The sequence below is a fragment of the Notothenia coriiceps genome, unplaced genomic scaffold (genome assembly GCF_000735185.1).
Source record: "Notothenia coriiceps isolate Sejong01 unplaced genomic scaffold, NC01 NC01_scaffold00037246, whole genome shotgun sequence".
In the NCBI taxonomy this organism is placed as follows: domain Eukaryota; kingdom Metazoa; phylum Chordata; class Actinopteri; order Perciformes; family Nototheniidae; genus Notothenia; species Notothenia coriiceps.
The window spans coordinates 24443565-24462028 of record NW_011369947.1 but is presented as its reverse complement, the minus strand read 5'-3'; the positions used below and the strand labels follow the sequence as shown (position 1 = coordinate 24462028).

Genomic DNA, 18464 nt, shown 5'->3' with positions numbered 1-18464 from the left:
CTAACTCTTTCTGATAATCAACCCTTGTATTTTGCACATATATAAATATAGCGACTCATTGGGGGATTGCAGATGGTTGTATTAGCCATATATGATGATTCTTGGATAATTGATCTAGTCACAAAAAACTGCAGACATAATATACAAAATAAAAACAATATACAATCCTTTATTATCATCACATAAATATAAAATGAAAAAAAAAGAATTATCTTTGAAGAAACAAATTAATTACATAAATAAATATTTCTGATTCTCATTCTGACATTAATTTGAAATCTTTCTGCATTATTTTTCAGCTGCTTGTTATGGCAATGGCACATACTTTGCTGTCAATGCTAACTACTCTGCCACGGACACCTACTCCAAGCCGAATGCAAACGGGGAGAAACGCATGTACCTGTGTCGAGTTCTGACGGGGGATTTCACTCTCGGAAAGCAAGGCATGATAGTCACACCGGCCAAAAGCGGCACCGTGTCCCTTCAGAAGTACGACAGTGTGGTGGACAAAATGGCCAACCCCAACATGTTCGTCATCTTCCACGACACCCAGGCTTACCCTGAATATATGATCACATTCAAGTGACACGGCCATGTAGAGGACTATCTTACATCTAACACTGCCTTACAGCTACTACTGTTTATTATGAATCATCAGCTGATTCAATTTTTTTTTCAAGATAATACAATTTACAAGCAACCTGTATTCATCAGAAGGGTCGGTTATGGAGATATGCATAACCAGATATATACAGTGCCTTAAACATGCCTTAAACATACTATAGAATAATTTTGTAAGAAGAAATCAAAATGTTAAAAGAAAATGAAAGGCTATCTTTTAGCTAGCTAGCTTTGTTTGCCTATATAATATGTTCTTTGATGATGTTACACTGTTTATTTGTTATGGCAGGCTGCTGGAAAGCACCCTCTCAGTTCCAGTAAATCATGGGACAGCCAGAGTTTATCTAAGTATGTGAATGTGAATCAGTTTTCACTTTCGGTTTTGAGAGGGAAAGGTCGAACTGCTCTCAAAGTAAGCCTGTACAAATAAAAAGTTAATACATATTCGTTATTGTCTTGATGTTTTCTGTATATTTAATTGTGAATAACTCAGTTTCTGTCCATGTTTTATTTAATACAGCAGCATACATTGTCACATTTCTGGTTTTCAAGGCTTCATTTACAGTCGAACCATTTTCTTTAGCAATTTCCTCTTAACAGACATATATTACTTACATATCTTACGAAGGCAGAGTAATTGAAATCCTGACTATTGCTTTTATTTTAATTGTTTTCTTTTATCTTATTTATAACATATTGAAGAAATACTGTAGGCCTACATGTTAAAAGAAAATGGCAATTTCCTTACAATCATGTAAAGTACCATGACATTTATATATAAGCATAACCGTGATTTCTATTTACAGAATATTTCTAAAATTACCTGTTATAAATGGTTTTGTTATGTTTGTTCCTACTCCTGTTCTTCTTTGTAAAGCAACCTTGGGTGAAAGGCGCTATATAAATCCAAGCTATTATTATTATTATTATTATTAAACAGTTTCCAAATCCCTTCATTTTAGCCTATAAAATAAAGGTTCTGATACTGAGGTTCATTACCCTTTTTACATCTTAGTAGACTTTTTTTGTGTAAAAAAACACATCTATAAATGTGTCCCCTTGCTCTCAAATGGAGCACCACAAGGGATAATAAAAAATAGGATTTTTCATTAACAGAAAGAAAATATATTAATCAGAGACAGACAGTGTTGGAGCCACGAAATCACAGATTTGTGTTGCCAGCTTTATTCAAATGAGGTTCTCTGCTGCACCCTTTGGCGCCAACTGCAGGTCTCTCTGAAACTGCAGATCCCATTCTCTGATATGTATTTGATATACCAACTATTACCTCTTGATTTATAAGGCTAAGAATTATGCAGATTGTTCTCTTGGCCATGTAACGATGATTCTTGGTAGACTGGCTATGTCATAAAAAATATAGTAACAAAATCCTTTAAAAACTGTGAATATCCAAAATATAAAAATGAAATAGAATGCCTTTAGCGTAAAAATAAAATGAAAAACTTAACAATCAGTCACAAATGTAGTTTTAAACATTACAATATTTTATTCAATTCTGGATATTTTCTATATTATACCTTTCAGATGCTGAGTTGTAGTGGGTACATCCAACTCTTTCGGATAATCAACACTTGTATTTTGCACATATATAAATATAGACTCATTGGGGGCTTGCAGATGGTTGTATTATTGGATAATTGATCTCGTCACAAAAAACTGCAGGCATATACAAAATAAAAAACAATGAATTCCTGTATTGTCATCACATAACAATAAAATGAAAAAAATGAATTATTTTTGTTAGTAACAACGTTAGTTAAATAGGTACAATCGCCAAGCTGTAGGGGTACTTACTTATATAATAATAATAATAATAATAATAATAATAATAATAATAATATTAATAATAATAATAATAATAATAATAGTAATTTATAAACGATAAGAGAGTAAGGTTTAATTGGGATGTAAACATCTGTGTATATTTATATATTTGCATGATGTCAAACATATATGTAAAGCAGTCTAAAAAATACACTATGCAACGATTTTACATTCAAACAAAGCTATAAAAGTCACTGCTGATAAATAACAAAAGCAAAAAGGCCCCTATGACACAAGGCTGCTTTTCCGCATTCATCTTTAGGGTGGAATTATTTTTGTTGTGCGCATTCCCACCCATGAGTGCAGGTGTGTCTACCTGCCTTTTGGGAGTTTCGAACCCGGAAGTTTTAGGACAGCCGGGACTCATTTCACCACCGCACCTATGGAGTGTTCAGTAGTTTACCGTCCCTGATTTGTTTCCTTTAGAAAGCCATGCAAAAGTGACCCGAATTACGTACAATACAATTATCTGTTCGGGCAGTGAGCGTTACTCCTTTTGGACCTCAGGAACCCGCCATGGCAACGGCCGGAGATATGTTCCCGAGCGGGGCACCGGGGCTCGCGGACAGCATGTCGATCCACGGCAGTACGGAGAAGCTGAGCCCCTCCGCCGTCAACCGCATCATGATGGAGTTCCTCATGTATTTCGGCCGTGCTTTGCTGATCTTCTACCCCGTGTACCTGACGGGGTACCTGGGCCTCAGTATCAGCTGGGTGGTGCTGTGCATGGTGATGGTCACCTGGTGGAAGAAGAACCGCCAGTGGAAAGACGCCCGGATCGGAGGCGCCATTCACTTTCTGGATAACGAGACTAGTGTGGTGAACAAGGAGCTGCATAGTGCCTTACAAATGGCTTCATGGGTATGTGTTGTGGTCATTATGGGATACAGTTGACATAGTACTGGTTGTCAAAGAGCAGCTTTTCTAGGGCTAATGGCTTTGGGTATGAGAGTGGGGATGGTTGAACAACTTTTAGCATTTTTCTCAGTTACTCATAGACTGTTTGGTTTATACATACAAAAAATTGTAATAAACTTAAATATGTCTGCTAACTACTTATACAATTAAAAGAGGATTTCACATGACTTGTTGTCCACAATGTTTATTTGAAAGGAAGTCCGATGTTGACCCCTAGCCTCGGGACAGTTGTGAAATTAACTTTCAAATATTGTCTCAATGAACATAGACTATTTTGTCAAAAACAACTTTTTGTTACATTTTAGTGCTTATTACCCATACCATTTAAGATTATTACATTTGACACGGTGTTTACATCATTTATTTGAAAGGAGGAACAGACTATGACCACATCCATGAGGACAGTTGCAACATTTGTTTAAAAATAGAAAAGATAGATAGTATAAAGAAAGATAGATAGATACTTTATTCATCCCAAATTGCGAAATGACTGTCACAATAGCAGTGTTGTCAAGCATTAACCAAGTTACAAATATTTTAAAGATATAATAACTTAAAATAGAAGCAATTTACATCAGAAACGACTTTTATCACTAGAGTATCGAAAAAATACACAATATAAAGAAAACATTGAATACTCTACAATATACAATCTCACTACCAAAATATACAGAAATATACAACAGACACATATTGGCATTGGATTATATATACATTACAATTTTTCCACTAATTAACTATCACTTTTTGTATCTATGAGCATAGTTTATTGTTTTCTGTATTATACTTGTATTTATTTATACCACAATTACATAGTATAATTTATGTACAAATCTACAGCAGCCAGACCGCAAAGAGAGTATACTATTGTTGAAGAAAGGTTGAACCCTGCAGGTCAAGCCCTTGTTTTCGGAGCTAAACAAGGCAAAACGTACTGAAACATGTCCGATACTGTAGGGCTTTCTGTTGCCTTGACTACACTACACTTTATTTGCATAGCATGAGCCTCCCACACTCAGGTTTGGGCTGAGCTAGCCAAATGTGTTTTTATTTAGCTGGTTTTGTCTCTGCATATTTGGTTACACCATGCCACACCCACTCAAACGGTGACTCATGGGAACTAAGAAGGGAGAGACAGTGATCGGTTTCCTCTCATGTCGCAGGAATGTAAAATGCAAAACGGAACAGATCAACTTTTTGTAGTTAGTGTCTCGCAGATCAATCTTACACAGGTTCATTCAAATACAATGCAGGATTCCATTTTAAAAGATTTCTCAATTCACCCAGTGTAAAAACCCTTTTCTTTGGTCTTAAAAGAGAGAAATTCCCTCTTCTTTAGCACTGATGGTTTTATTTTATTTGGATATATGCTCTGTATTAGATCATGATTCCAAACTTCTGTTACAGTCCACAGTTTTGATGCTGCAGGGAAACGTTGGTAAGCTCTAAAAAAGAAATACCGGTACTCCAAAACTACTGCTGTCTTTTTTCACTAAGGAATGCTGTCAAATTCCAGGAATGCAATTTGCAGAATGTCTCCCACTCTAATAGAAGCCACATGATTTTATTCTATTTGCCTGAGTTTTTGTTGACTTATTTTACCATCTTATTTGCATGATGGATGATTTAATAATAACTGAATTATGTCTTTGTCACCACTATTATGCATGCCACTGTGTTGTTGGGTTGGACAAATACTTACACCTCTTCATACTTGAATGTTTTTGCACTTTCTTTCCCTTTTTAAGGTCCACTTTCCTGATTTTGAGAAAGTTGAATGGCTTAACAAGGTACAGTATTATAATATTCTTAACTCTTATGTGTCCTGGAACTTGCTAAAGAAAGTTGTTGCTTTACATTTCTTCTGTAGTTTAAAGGCAGTGCTTAAGAGCTCTATTTACACCCCAACCATGCCATCCTGGTACTGTAGTAGGTCACATGGCCTCATTAGAATGAATTAGATGTAAACTAAAATGCACAGGTAACACTCAAAATGCAGTAGGGGTATTATAGGGATGGTTTGGATAGTTTTAGAGTATATGAGGTACTTAATCAATAATCAATGTATTACCTACTGTGGATGGCAGTCGATATGCCTCGAGTTTGAAGAAAAAGACAGGAATTATGACACGAGCCAAGCAATGTACTGCTGTGGGCAGGGGCAGCAAAACATATTTTAGTAATAAACATAAAGATATCTACATCAGTTTTAACATACACTGTATTTCGAATAATTTGCCGTCAGACAGCATTTTAAAATGGGAAAAGGAAATGATTCTCTATGCTTTTTTCTAAGCCACAAACTCACGCAGTGTATAGATGACAGCGTAAGATCCTTATCCGCAAAGCAGTGAAAGAATTATATACTTAAAATAGCCTACACTGGTTTTAATTGTTGTACTTATTTATTATACGTTTCTAAATGTCCAAGCTTCGAGGTTGGTTCTCCTTCAGTTTCTACACATTTCTGGCATGCCAGCCACCATTCACTGTTGGTCATACACTTATGTACACCATACATGGAAAAAAACCCAACTATCGCTTTAAACTCACCACTAGTATGCTGTGACATAGAAACACAGTTAAATGAGCACCAATTTTCAACTGTGTCGTTCGAATGTTTGTACCAGCACAAACATTTAAGTCATTTTGACTTGGAAAAATAATGCTATGAAAACTGTCTGAAGCATTGTGCATTTAATGTATTGCCTGTTATTGAAGAAGACTGTACTTTATGTGCTGTTTGATTAAGGTGTGGAATCAAGGCGTTTTCACATGCTCCATTCTTGTTTGTATATTTAGGTGTTGGAGCAGGCCTGGCCCTTCTTTGGGATGTACATGGAGAAGCTCCTGAAGGAAAACATTCAGCCGGCCATCAGACTCTCCAGCTCTGCGCTCAAAATGTTCACCTTCACCAAGGTCCACTTTGGACACTTAGTAAGTTTGCAATGCCATTTATTTAAGTGTTCAGTCAAAATGTATAACAATCTTTTACTAAACGTTTGTAAAGCAAAGCACACCTGTGATTTGGTTTGGGTCGAAATATTTCGACGCACATGTATCTTATAAACTGAGGGGTGAATTTGCAATAAGAATTGTGGGTTTTTTGCAGCTGCTAAACATGTGCTAAACCGACACAAGGCATGCATAACAGGCACTGCCAAACAGGTAGCGTCTCTGTTCTGTTTGCATGTCCCGATTTAGATAAATCGGGAAATACAAAGAGTATTACATTTTAACTTAATTAAAAGATCTGTGCTTATAGTGGCTTAGTGTTTTTTTCCTTTTTTCGGCCAGATTAGCCTTTATTGGAAAGTGACACGACTAAAAAGGGGAGACAAAGGGGATGATATAAGTAAAGGGTCCCAGGTTGAATCTGGGTCCTCCACACGGGGACTAAGCCCAACTACATGGGCTGCCAGCTTTACCAGTTGAACTAAATGGCGGCCCCTGAAATGCATTTATAAGGGCTGTCAGCCCTCCCTTACTTATTTTGGAAGGCGATGACAGTGGTGCCATTGAAAAATAAATGAATAAAGCTACCTTACATGTAATTTTGAAATAAACTCGGGGATAAACGAGAAAAAAGCCTTCCGACTCAATCAATCCTCACAACAGACGATGATTACATTTTTTTTTTTAAAAGAGAGGAAATTGCATAACTCTTCGAACCATATTAGCACAATATGTTTTGTGACATTGACACGGCCGATAGCTGGTGCAAATGATGCACAATTCACGGTGCAATCCTCAACCACAATCCAGTCTTTGTTGACAGTGTGGTGTCTCATGGCTTACTTTAAAACGTTTTCTATTTCCAGCCTCTTAGAATCACTGGAATGAAAGCATACACAGATGAAGTGGATCATAGGGAGGTGGTTCTGGACCTAAATATATGGTAGGTCAGATACATTTCTCATGTCAGAGCTGCTATTTACTTTACGTCATTTAGTTTTAATGGCAAGAGCCTAGTAGGTGTGCATGTATTTTTACCCTCACAGCATTTTCATTACTCTTCTCTCTATTCACTTTGCAGTTATGAAAGTGACGTGGACATCGACGCTGAGGTGCAGCCGCCGATCAAAGCTGGCGTCAAAGGACTTAAAGTAGGCTTCTCTTTGTCTTTTGGGTTAGGGTTATCATCATAACATGTGTTTACAAGTGTTGTAAAATTACTTCAATATTCCAGCTCCAGGGAATGATGAGGGTCATTCTGGAGCCTCTTATTGGTCAAGCACCACTGATTGGAGGAGTCACCTTTTTCTTCATTCGCCGCCCTGTGAGTGACATTTTCTCTACCATACTGTCCTCAATCAAGCTGCTTGATTGGCCAAGTTTAAAACTCTGAATACATTTTTTCAGACCCTTCAAATCAACTGGACTGGCATGACCAACCTTTTGGACAGCCCTGGCTTCAGGTTAGACTGTTAAAGGTCACTCCAACATTTTACTGTTTAATTGTTTAGTCAAAAGCCCTCTCAATTCATCTGTTCTTTTTCAGCTCCTTGTCTGAGGGGACCATAATGGACATCATCGCCTCGCTCATGGTGCTGCCCAACCGCATGTGTATACCCCTCATAGACCAAGTCAAAGTCGACCAGATGAGGTTCCCACTACCCCGAGTATGTAAGATATAATTTCCATTTCACGGAGTAATCTTCATCATATCACATACTGCAACTTGCATTTTCAAATACCCTGCCATTGGCTTAGGGCGGGACAATACGTTTTTTGATGTAAATGTAATATACAGTAGGAACCATACTTTAAAATGTTACTATAAGTTTTTGTTATTGATTGATAATCGATTTTTGTTCAGTTCAATGTACCGTAATTTTCGGACTATAAGCCGCGCCTTTTTCCCTATTTTTCGACACTGCGGTTTATATAACGGTGCGGCTAATCTATGGATTTTTACAGCTAACGGCCAACACCTTTAACTCTATTGGCTCTATGGCCGGTCCGCGGACCCCCACCTTTAAGCGGCGGGTTCCAGCAGGAAAAGCTGGAGGCCGGAAAAGAGTGAGACAGGTAGCGCGCAAAAGTAAAAGTGGAACCGAGAGTGGTATGCCGCTGCTGCGGCTTATATTCAGGTGCGGTTTATAGTCCGAAAATTACGGTAATTAAAAAAAAAAAAAAACTATGTTGGAAATACTTTCCTTATTAGTTTTCAATGTATTTGTCTTTCAACTGTTTTGTACATTGGTTAGGATTTAGTCTTTATCTTTCATGTTGAACAAGCTTTTTTGTTTGAATCTCTTCTTGTCTGCTCCTCAGGGCGTGGTGAGGGTCCACTTGCTTGAGGCTAGAGACCTGGTGGCGAAGGACACATACATGATGGGATTAGTCAAGGGCAAATCAGATCCCTATGCAACTCTCAGAGTGGGCAACAGACAAGTCAAAAGCAAGACGGTCAAAGAGAATTTGCACCCCAGATGGAATGAAGTGTATGAGGTAAAATAACAGTGGTTATGTGAAAACTTAATTCACTTTAGTGTAACTTTCATGCTTTGGTTTCAATGGTTGGATTACTATTTTTTTTTCATTTTTATTTTATGTTATTAAAGCACCTGGATAAGCTAAAACAATGCATGAGCATTGTGATTTTAAATGCACTGTAATCCTGTGTGTATTCTGGTATGCAAAAATAGAAAAATGCTGAAGAGATACCAAAATAATTGTTAGCAAGTACTTTGTATAATGTTAGATTTGATGTACCGGTAGTCACAATGACAACACCCATTGGTTTAAACTTTATAGACTTGACATTTTGCCGTCACCATCTTTTTTTTTTGGAGCCAAAAGTAATCCTATTTGTACAAGAGTCTGGAACTTGATAAGAGTGAGGCCATGCGCTGGATATATTAGCAAAACAAATGCTTAGTTACCAGCTACCTAGCTTGGTTAGCAAGGTGAATCTGTAACTAACATAACCTGTAATATTAATTGGGATGCTAATTTTGGTTAGCTAAAAACAGACTTTTTTGTAATGTACTTATGAGAAAAAAGGATCAAGCAACTCCTTTTAGAGTGTCTTATAGTACAATGAGCTAAGCTAGCAATACAGTGAGCTAATACCTGCTAATTAGTGCTAAGTCTGCTAACATGCATATAAAATGGGGCACAGACTCAATATTATTTTAAAAATGTCAACTATTATTTAAAAGGCATCAATTCAAAAGCATGGCTAAGAGGTCATGTTCAGTGACTCAAATGAATGGAGGTGAAGCCTATCAGACAGGTTGAAGATGTTACTGAACTCATCTACCACGCAAAACAGCTGCGCCTTTAATGAACATTTTGGTCTGTATTACAAAATTGTTAAAGAAAATGTAACCTCCTGCACTGATTATGAATATGGAAATCAGCTAAAGTGTTGAAAAATTGTTTTTCTGTTTTTTTGTAAAACGGTATAAGAGGAACTGCAGTTTTTGGGACTAATGGGTGGCTTCATTTGTCAACCCTGGAGTTTGATGACAATTTTCTTTTAGGTTTTTTGCACCAATAACTGCAAATTCAAGTGTATCAACTAACATTCTTTGTAGATGTGTGATTTGTTAAAGAATAAGCTCTCTAAATGTTGTATAAATGTAATTAAGTCTTCTGAAGCTTGCTCTTTAATTCAATATGGTCACATTTCTTAAAACACTTATATACTTATTGTGTTATTAACAAAAAAAGGATTTCTGATTCTGATTTTTGAACTAATGTTGACATTGACTTTCCCATCAAAAATAACATTAGTAACATCCACCTTCTCTTTATCTGTTTGCAGTTTGTCGTCCATGAAGCCCCAGGGCAGGAGCTGGAGTTGGAGATGTATGATGAGGACACAGATAAAGATGACTCACTGGGAACGTAAGAAACTATCAAATACCAGCAGGAAAAAGTGGGGATAATGCTGTCTAAGTCACATGAATGGTTTTCATTCCTCTATATAAAAGTAATCTGATAGCGAACTCAAGGAATGGAATAGTTTCCCAAGTGTTACCTTTTACCATGCTATATTACAATCCTATAATGGCATTTAACCACACCTTATATGGTTACTTGATTGAAAATATACAGTAGCTTGTATGGAGAAATATGAATAGCTTACATATTACGTATAAATTAAAGTATATTCTCAAGATTACTGCTATAAAGTTTTCACTTGCCATCATTTGTCATTATCACCGTAGGTTTAACCTTGATTTCGGAGAAGTGAAAAAGAAGATAGAAATGGATCAGGTGAGCTTGAATTAATAATGTGGATACACAAAATAAAGGGATTTTTGCCTAATGAATACTTTTTTCCCCTTCTGCAATAGAAAAAGGAAATATTACTCACAAACGGATTGCCCACACTAACTAAATTCTAAAGCATTTCTAATCATTTTCACCAGTTTTCTGTTTAAATGCAGTCATGTTTTGAATCGCATGTTTATAAATGGATCTTCCTCACTGTTGTAGTGGTTTCCTCTGGAAGGCGTCCAGAATGGAGAAGTTCATCTCAAGCTCCAGTGGTTTTCCCTTAAGTCTGACCCCGAACTGCTGAGGGAGGTAACCACATTGTTGCTTTCATTTCTTCTATCCAGATATTTTCATTAACATCTTTATTCAATATCATCAGGTTCTTATATTACTTGTCATTCTTCTGGCCACATATTTGCATTCATCTTAAAAGGGATAGTTTGGATTTTTAGTGTGAGATTTACTCTAATCATTCAAATGAAATATCATTTGGATAGTGTTTTGTATTGGGAATATTTTCACCACTTTGCATTCAGAAAGCCCATTCTGAGCGGAAACCGCAACCTATGTTTTCTTTAAAGCCACCAGACTCCTTCGCCAAAGGAGTGAAGCATTGAACTGCTGCCCCAATCAACAGCAGTTCAATGCTAATATTCCATTATAATACTACGTACCAACTGTTATCTGCTGTAGTTATTACAATTAATACAGACAATTACCTCATATAACCCAATTTCAAACAATCCTAACTATCCCTGTAACTTTGTAAGTTTGCCCCTGTGTGTTACTTTAACTTGTTAATCATTTATGACACTCTGCCATCACTCTCTTCCAGTCTTCAGATGGCCTTGCTTGTGCCATGCTTGCAGTGTATCTGGACAATGCCTCAAACCTACCAGTAAGTGTTATCCAATGGGCACTGTTGTTGTTGAGAGCAGGTAACGCTAACAAGAATCGCAAATGTGCTGATGTATTCTTGTGTCTTGTGTGCAGAAAGACCACAGCGAGATGACGGAGCATCAGAAACACAAGAAGCCCGCAAAAGAAGCTCGGGTAAGCTCCCTCCCCAGTATTCACTCTAAAAATCAGCTGGGCTGGATCGTGTAGACCCCAGACTCAGAGGCCAAAAATTGACAATTGTCATTACTTTGGTGTGTTGTAGTTTAATTTATTAAATAATGACCACTTAAGTACAGTGTTGCCCTTGAGAAAGTGGGTCAGTGTTTTGTTCGTCAAGTAGTCAACACAATACCAAGATCATCAGATCACATCCTTGTTCAGAATAGAAAAAGCAGGTGTTTTTATTTAATGGTTATTGTGCAGGGACAGGTATTTAGTATAAACCAATATGACAAACCAAAGCTTAAAGATAATTTTCAATGCCCATCCCTACAATATATTGACTTTGAAAATACAACAAAGTAAACAAGAAATATGCAGGAGACAGTACACAACACAAACTCAACAAAAGGTGCAAACATCTAAAACACAACCCTTAAAACTTGACATGAAAATCCAGAAAAACTAAACAAGACCCAAACGTTATGTTCAAGATGCTCCAACTAATTCCTGTTTACATGACTAATCCCTCCTCAAAACCGCTTCATTTTCAGTTTGAATTGATCCCAGTTTCCCTGCCATTTTATCCCAGTTCCCAGTATTTAATATAGTGTGAATGAATGCAAGAAATAACATATTTTTCAAGTAGTTCATGATGGCGTAGCTTGAATCTGGCATGTCTTTCCCGTTACTGCCTTAAAATGTGAGTGTACTTTTGTATATTGATGTCAGACAAAAGCCTTGGTTGGATCAGATGTTTTCTGGGAGTGCCTCAGGAGAACTTGTCTCTGTGTGGAGCTGGTGTTTCCTGTTTGTCCAGTGCATTTCTGCCATTCAATCATGTGGGTGTGTTTATTACCAGCTGGTGTCCATGTTGTTGGGTTTCTCCCTTTACCTGAGGCTTGTTCAGGAAGATTTTCCCAGCAAAAAGACCGGTGCAGAACAGTGTTAAAAATTGAACAATTTATAAATAAATGTATACATATAATAATTTGCCCTTGTTGGAATTCAAATGCAGGCAAATATCTGTTCTGTATTATAAGTTACTGAAATGGTAAACATATAAGATCTTCCATAAATGCAATTGAGGTCACAGATTACTTCCTGGTTTTTCTGAGAAATATATTTGACTTACTCAATCTTGTGTAAAACCTTATTCAGCTGGTATCAAAGGCATTTATGATCACCTTGTGTGAATTATTCAAGGGAACCTTTTGACCCAGACTGGTTAATGATAAATATATCTAAAAAAACAGTCACCTAAGTTGAACTGTGGATGTCTGCAATAGCCTCTAAATGCCCTCTGGTGGCCTTTATGTGAAAATACATGGCAGATAATTGTGAGACACAAAACTGCATTCACAAGTTAAGAACTAATTCAGTGTTGCAGACATATTCACCTTTTTACTTAATTAAGAATACGAGTGCTTGCTTAAAAGTACAAACATATCATCAAAATATACTGAAAGTACTAAAAGTGATTATTATGCAGAAAAGCAAATTTCTGAATAAGGTATGTTACATAATAAGATTAATTAAAAGTAGAGCTAGTTATAGGTTAAATTATGTGGATCAACCTATAATAATACTTAATCAATAAGTGTACTTCCTTAATTTAAGTATAAGTTACTAAACCTTTTTAAATCAATTTAGTTGAGTTAGAAGTATTTTCACTGAGATTAATTGTAAAGTTGAATAAAAAGGAAATAATCAAGTAAAGAACAAAAACCCTGAATGTACTGAGTTACATTCAATAACTAAATGTAATTATCCCGCGCTACATTGGGTCAAAGACAGCCTTGTATTAAGGGTGGTTTGTTAATTTTTGGAAGATACCAATACTCAGTGAATTTATTTTAAGTGAAGCAAAAATGTCACATTGTATTCAATAATTTTTCCCATTGACACCACTCACTAGGGCAATATTGAATATAGGCTCCTATACTTTGAATATGTCTTGAGCTAGCACCCTTGGAATGTTGTCAACATGCTCATGCTAGCATGCTAGTTGTGGCTGTGGCATTCACATTTTTCTCCAGTAATAATATTTCTCAAAACATCTGTTTTAACGTGAACCAGATGGTATGACGTGTCTGTGATGTATTATGGAGTGGAATGCTTCACCTATCCAACCTGGAAGGCAGCAGGCTGCTTTCAGATAAACTAGCTTTTTGGCTTGTTAGCTTGTTAGCGTGTCAGATGGGAACTTTGCAAATGTATTGTTGATATTGATAATAACACACATTTGTACAATTCTCATAAATATGTATCATTGTTCTTGGGCTTTTCTGTCATTGACAAAGTGTATGAAAACATTTTGCTGAATAAATCATGCTGACTGATTTACCTTGTTTTCAGCTTACAAACAGAGCTGCCACCCTGAACTCCTATGTGGAATTTGCCATTGATAAGGATGTTAAGAAAAGCAAGGTATGGTTGTGTCAAATCATTGTGTCAATACAATATCTCTTAATGCATGTTTATAATTGATTTAATATATTTTGCACAGTAAAACCTAATATCTGTAATTGCAAATTGAGATGTCTGATGATTTAGCAAATATCCAGCTTTTCGCAAAGGAAAGCATTAGCCTGTTGTTATTTCTCTTCAATCTCTCCTCATTTCATAGGTTGCGTACGCATCTAAAGACCCAAAGTGGGAGGAGGGCTTCACCTTCTTTGTGCATAATGTCAAAACACAGCAGCTCATGATTCAGGTTGGTAATAATATTTGTATTTGATGAACCAACTCGTTTAAAGGTGGGGTAGGTAAGTTTGAGAAACCGGCTCGAGGTACACTTTTTGTAACATTCCATGGAATGCTCTTAAAGGTGGGGTATGTAATTTATTTCAGAAACACTTTTTGTGATATTCAATGGAATGCTCTTAACATCCAGATAGCAATGAATATATTACATGCTTTGACAATAAATACATAAAAAAATGTCATCTGTGGAAGCCGTGGTACTGTAAAAAGCACGACCAATCATTTTAGCCGGCGGCTAAAATAACTGGGTGGCCTACCTGCCTGTCAGCCTTCCATCTGTGCACAAACTTATCTCGTGCCCTCATTGGTCATGTGCGCGTTTGTGTGTGTTGGAGGAGGGGCTCTTTAATGAAATGGCCGATTTTTTCCAGCTATGTATTTTCAAATTCTAGCGCATTCAAGCTGGTTTCTCCAAAATTACCTACCCCACCAAAGTTTAATGGTATTGTATAGAAACAAACATTAATTCACATTACTTGTGGTGATTTCCCCCACATTTTGTTCAAACTTAGTTTTACAATTTACATCCAGGTTGAAATCTCCAAGCTGTATGTGTCAATATGTACAGATACTGTGAATTTCTTGTTATTTGATCCAAATGATACCAAAAAAACAAAATCATCAATGTTGTAAATGTTGTTATTCTAGACCTCCATCAATCAGTCATATGTCCTCAAGTGAAATACAATGTTTTTCATTCAGTATTTTATTGGTTTGATATGTTTTCTCCTTGTCCAGGTCAAAGAGCATGAGAAGAAGACTCAGCTCGGTATTTTCAACTTGCCCCTGAGTCGCCTCCTCAACACCTCCGACATGACTTTAGACCAGCGCTTTGTGCTGGAACGCTCCGGAGCCAACAGCCAGATCCAGCTGAAAGCCACTCTCAGGGTGAGTACACAACGTTGGCAAGCACTGGGGCTGGGCAATATAAAGATATACTATTGATATTGTGATATTAGACATGATATCACTTACATTTCCAATATTGTAAGTGTTGTCGTGTACTGGTTTAAAACGCTGCATTACAGTAAAGTGATGTACATTGTGTCACTGACTTAAGCAAGCCATGTTCTCTTCCCTCAATAGATTCTCACTGTTGAGAAGCCTCCACCCACGATTATTCTAAACCCTCCTCCACAAGACAAAAAACAAATGCCACAGACTAACCAAGGAGGTAAGGCTCCTGCATCCACTCCCGCTGTAGCTACATCCTCCTCTGCAGCACTTTCCCCCAACGCCACTTCCACACCCTCAACTGCATCCTGCGACAAACAGAGTCGCTCAGATGAAATCTGGCGGCCGCCACCCTCCACACCAAACATGCGTCGCTATGACTCCCAGAGCCTGTTGTCAGACAACTCCATCGCCTCGTCACGTTTTGACCTTTCAGATGGGGCATCTTATCCAGAGTAAGCTTTGTTCTATTTCCTTTTGTCATAACGCCAGTGCAGTGCACTTCCCTTCAAAAATTGTTTGGACGTAATGAACTTAACTTTGTGGACCCAAGAGTAAGTGGACATATTCATATGTTTTTTACCCATATAGGGCCATCAGCAAACATCAGGGTTCATTTGGGGAGATCCAGCTGACTGTACGCTACGCCAGCCTGAGGAACAAACTCATCGTCCTGGTTAACTCCTGCAGGTAAAACCCAAAAAGCATAACAGGGCCTCTTTAAATGCTGTAACTGAATCCAACATAACAAACCGGAAATGGCTGTGATTTAACATCCATCAGGTTTTCCCCTTCAAATTCATATGGCTAACCCGTTGTGTGTACCTGTTGCTTGTAGGAACTTATTCCGCACCAGTGAGAATGGCACAGACTCTTATGTCCGCCTGTATTTCCTCCCTGACCAAACCTGGATACATCGCAAGAGGACGCAGGCCAAGAAGAGGACAGTCAATCCTGTCTTCAATCACAAGTAAGCTTTTTGGATTCATGACACATTTGCACGAAAGAAAAAACATATTCTTTATTTCTTATTACCAAGGTTAAGCAGTTGCTGTATGTTTACTTCTGATTTGTTCTCTGGAGTTGTTTACTCTAACTCTCTTTCATTGTAGGTTTGAATTTGATGTTTCGCTTCAAGAAGCACAAACCAGGAAGTTGGATGTGTCCGTGAAAAATGGGAAAATGTTCCACTCGCGGGAGAGGAAAGACATTGGCATGGTGGTTAATACTACTTGTGATTCAACATTGTTTATAATGTTAGACGAGGACATTATGCTGAGTCAATCATACAGTCTCTTAATGTCCAGCTTTAGTTTAATTCAATGTTGTAAACGTTGTCTTTTTTTTCTCCCCAAACACACAGTTTATTGCAAAACCAATGTCTTGACCGCTATTGTTGTGCACACTTTTGCAGTTAGCACCTCAGTTTCCATTAGGGACGCACAATGTGAGGAAACTATGTAACAAAGTGTTGAATATTGCAATAATAACAATTCAACTTGCAATAAATAAAAGGATATCATAGTCTTCTAAGTTGGGCTTTCCTGCTGCTTTCAGTATACTGCTGAATACGACAAAAAATAGCTTGTTGAAGTAAAAAAATTAAGAGAATCATTCTTAACATTATTTTGATCTATTGTCGAACGCATCACAAAAAACATCAAGAAAAAAATAAAGATGATTATATTTCCAATTTATTTTCGGATATTTATTTGTAATCAAGTTATTGCAATCGTAATTTAAAAAAAAAACATATTTGTATCAGTATGTGGACTAATTTCCAAGTTATGCTCCCGCTCACAGGTGATGATCGATCTTTCACAGTTGGAATTAGCCAAAGGCGTCACAGAATGGTATGGAATGCAATTTTTCACTTCTCCATGATTTTTGTTAAACATAAGCTGAAGCATTCTGAATTTAAAGATATTTCCCACCGTCATTGTATACATGTCCTGGTCGATAGTAGTCATCCAGTATAATTATATTCATATTTATTTTCCCTTTCCTTTTTAAGGTATGAGCTCACACTGCCTGGCCTGAAGCTGTAAAAGTTCTGTTTGCAGATTTAAAGAGCAGCTCCACAGCCACTGATACAGTAAATATTGGGAGAGGTGCATAGTCCTTTGTTTTCCTTATCAACGTGGACCAGAGTTGGGTTTTCCAAATACACCACTAATCCCATCTGAGATACTGGGTATGTTTTGTTACTGTATTTTAAGGCTCTGCACTCACGTACCTGCACCTACTTAGGGAATAAAGTGTTACAGAAACCCCCTATGATATGACCAAATATTTTTGAGCAGACATACAGCTGCCTATTAGACTACCCAGATTATGCAGCATATCATTTCCCCTTCTTCTTGTTGTTCCTCAAATAGAACTGTTAACAACAGCAAACATGTATATTTTTTTCCTGCTTTGGACTATTCTTATTTTTTTACTTTTGTGTTCCCTACAAAAGAGCACCTTCATTCCACATGTTTTATTTTTTGATGTTCCTGAATAATAATGCTTTTGCTAAGCATGAATTGACCTTGTTATGTAAAAAGAATTACTTTATCAGAGCACGATTGTATTTATACTTCACAAGAAACAACATGATTATGTAATTTGGATTTGTTCTTTGTAAGAGGTTTGTGTTTTGACTCAATCTGAGCCAAAGTTAAGCTTTTGTGTTTTTGTGTAAATATTTTGGTAGTAATAATAGTTTTGATGTAATATTTTTGTATTGGGGGAAATAAAGCAAGTGTGTGTGTATTGCAGCAATCAAATACATTTTTTTGCATACTGAAAAGGGTTACAGCCATGGGCAAATAATGTATTTATCTTAGAAAAAATGCTAAGACATATACGTGATATCAGTCACAATAAAACAAAGGGGAGAATATACATAGTCAATACAAAGTCAGATGATATTATTCATTCAATTAAATAAAATGAACGACATACGCAAAGTTGTTGTGTTGATACTTTTGCTTGGTTTCTTTCTTCAAACATAATACATGAGGGTTTAGAGTAATTTGGGTTGATGAATATGAGATTTTACTTAAAGTCTGATTAGGTCATAA

The 18464-nt window shown here is 36.9% G+C and overlaps 2 protein-coding genes across 2 annotated transcripts in view; both read left to right on the top strand.

Moving 5' to 3' along the window:
• parp14rs1 (poly(ADP-ribose) polymerase family member 14-related sequence 1) overlaps nt 1-1068 on the top strand; it is a 45486-nt gene extending 44418 nt beyond the window's left edge. The window contains exon 17 of the mRNA XM_010795298.1: nt 300-1068. Within this exon, the coding sequence (XP_010793600.1) occupies nt 300-586 (287 nt within the window). The 3' untranslated portion in view covers nt 587-1068. The remainder of the gene's footprint in view (nt 1-299) is intronic.
• Nucleotides 1069-2683: 1615 nt separating this feature from the next.
• On the top strand, nt 2684-18344 carry esyt3 (extended synaptotagmin-like protein 3). The gene is made up of 23 exons (XM_010795299.1): nt 2684-3327; nt 5133-5174; nt 6187-6321; nt 7206-7282; nt 7421-7490; nt 7574-7663; nt 7747-7802; nt 7886-8006; nt 8662-8838; nt 10160-10242; nt 10566-10614; nt 10837-10926; nt 11453-11515; nt 11611-11670; nt 14035-14106; nt 14306-14392; nt 15181-15330; nt 15529-15851; nt 15988-16086; nt 16235-16366; nt 16509-16614; nt 17200-17249; nt 17411-18344. Exons 1-23 carry the CDS (start codon nt 2983-2985, stop codon nt 17442-17444), a joined length of 2511 nt encoding a protein of 836 aa, XP_010793601.1. The 5' UTR covers nt 2684-2982; the 3' UTR covers nt 17445-18344.
• The last annotated feature ends 120 nt before the right edge of the window (nt 18345-18464 follow it).

Excerpts from the sequence above, each read along its gene's own strand:
- esyt3 (XM_010795299.1), top strand. The coding sequence starts at position 2,983 with ATGGCAACGGCCGGAGATATGTTCCCGAGCGGGGCACCGGGGCTCGCG. Across the intron at positions 7,283-7,420 it reads GTTCTGGACCTAAATATATG|TTATGAAAGTGACGTGGACA; the intron begins GTAGGTCAGATA and ends TTCACTTTGCAG. Across the intron at positions 11,516-11,610 it reads ACAATGCCTCAAACCTACCA|AAAGACCACAGCGAGATGAC; the intron begins GTAAGTGTTATC and ends TCTTGTGTGCAG.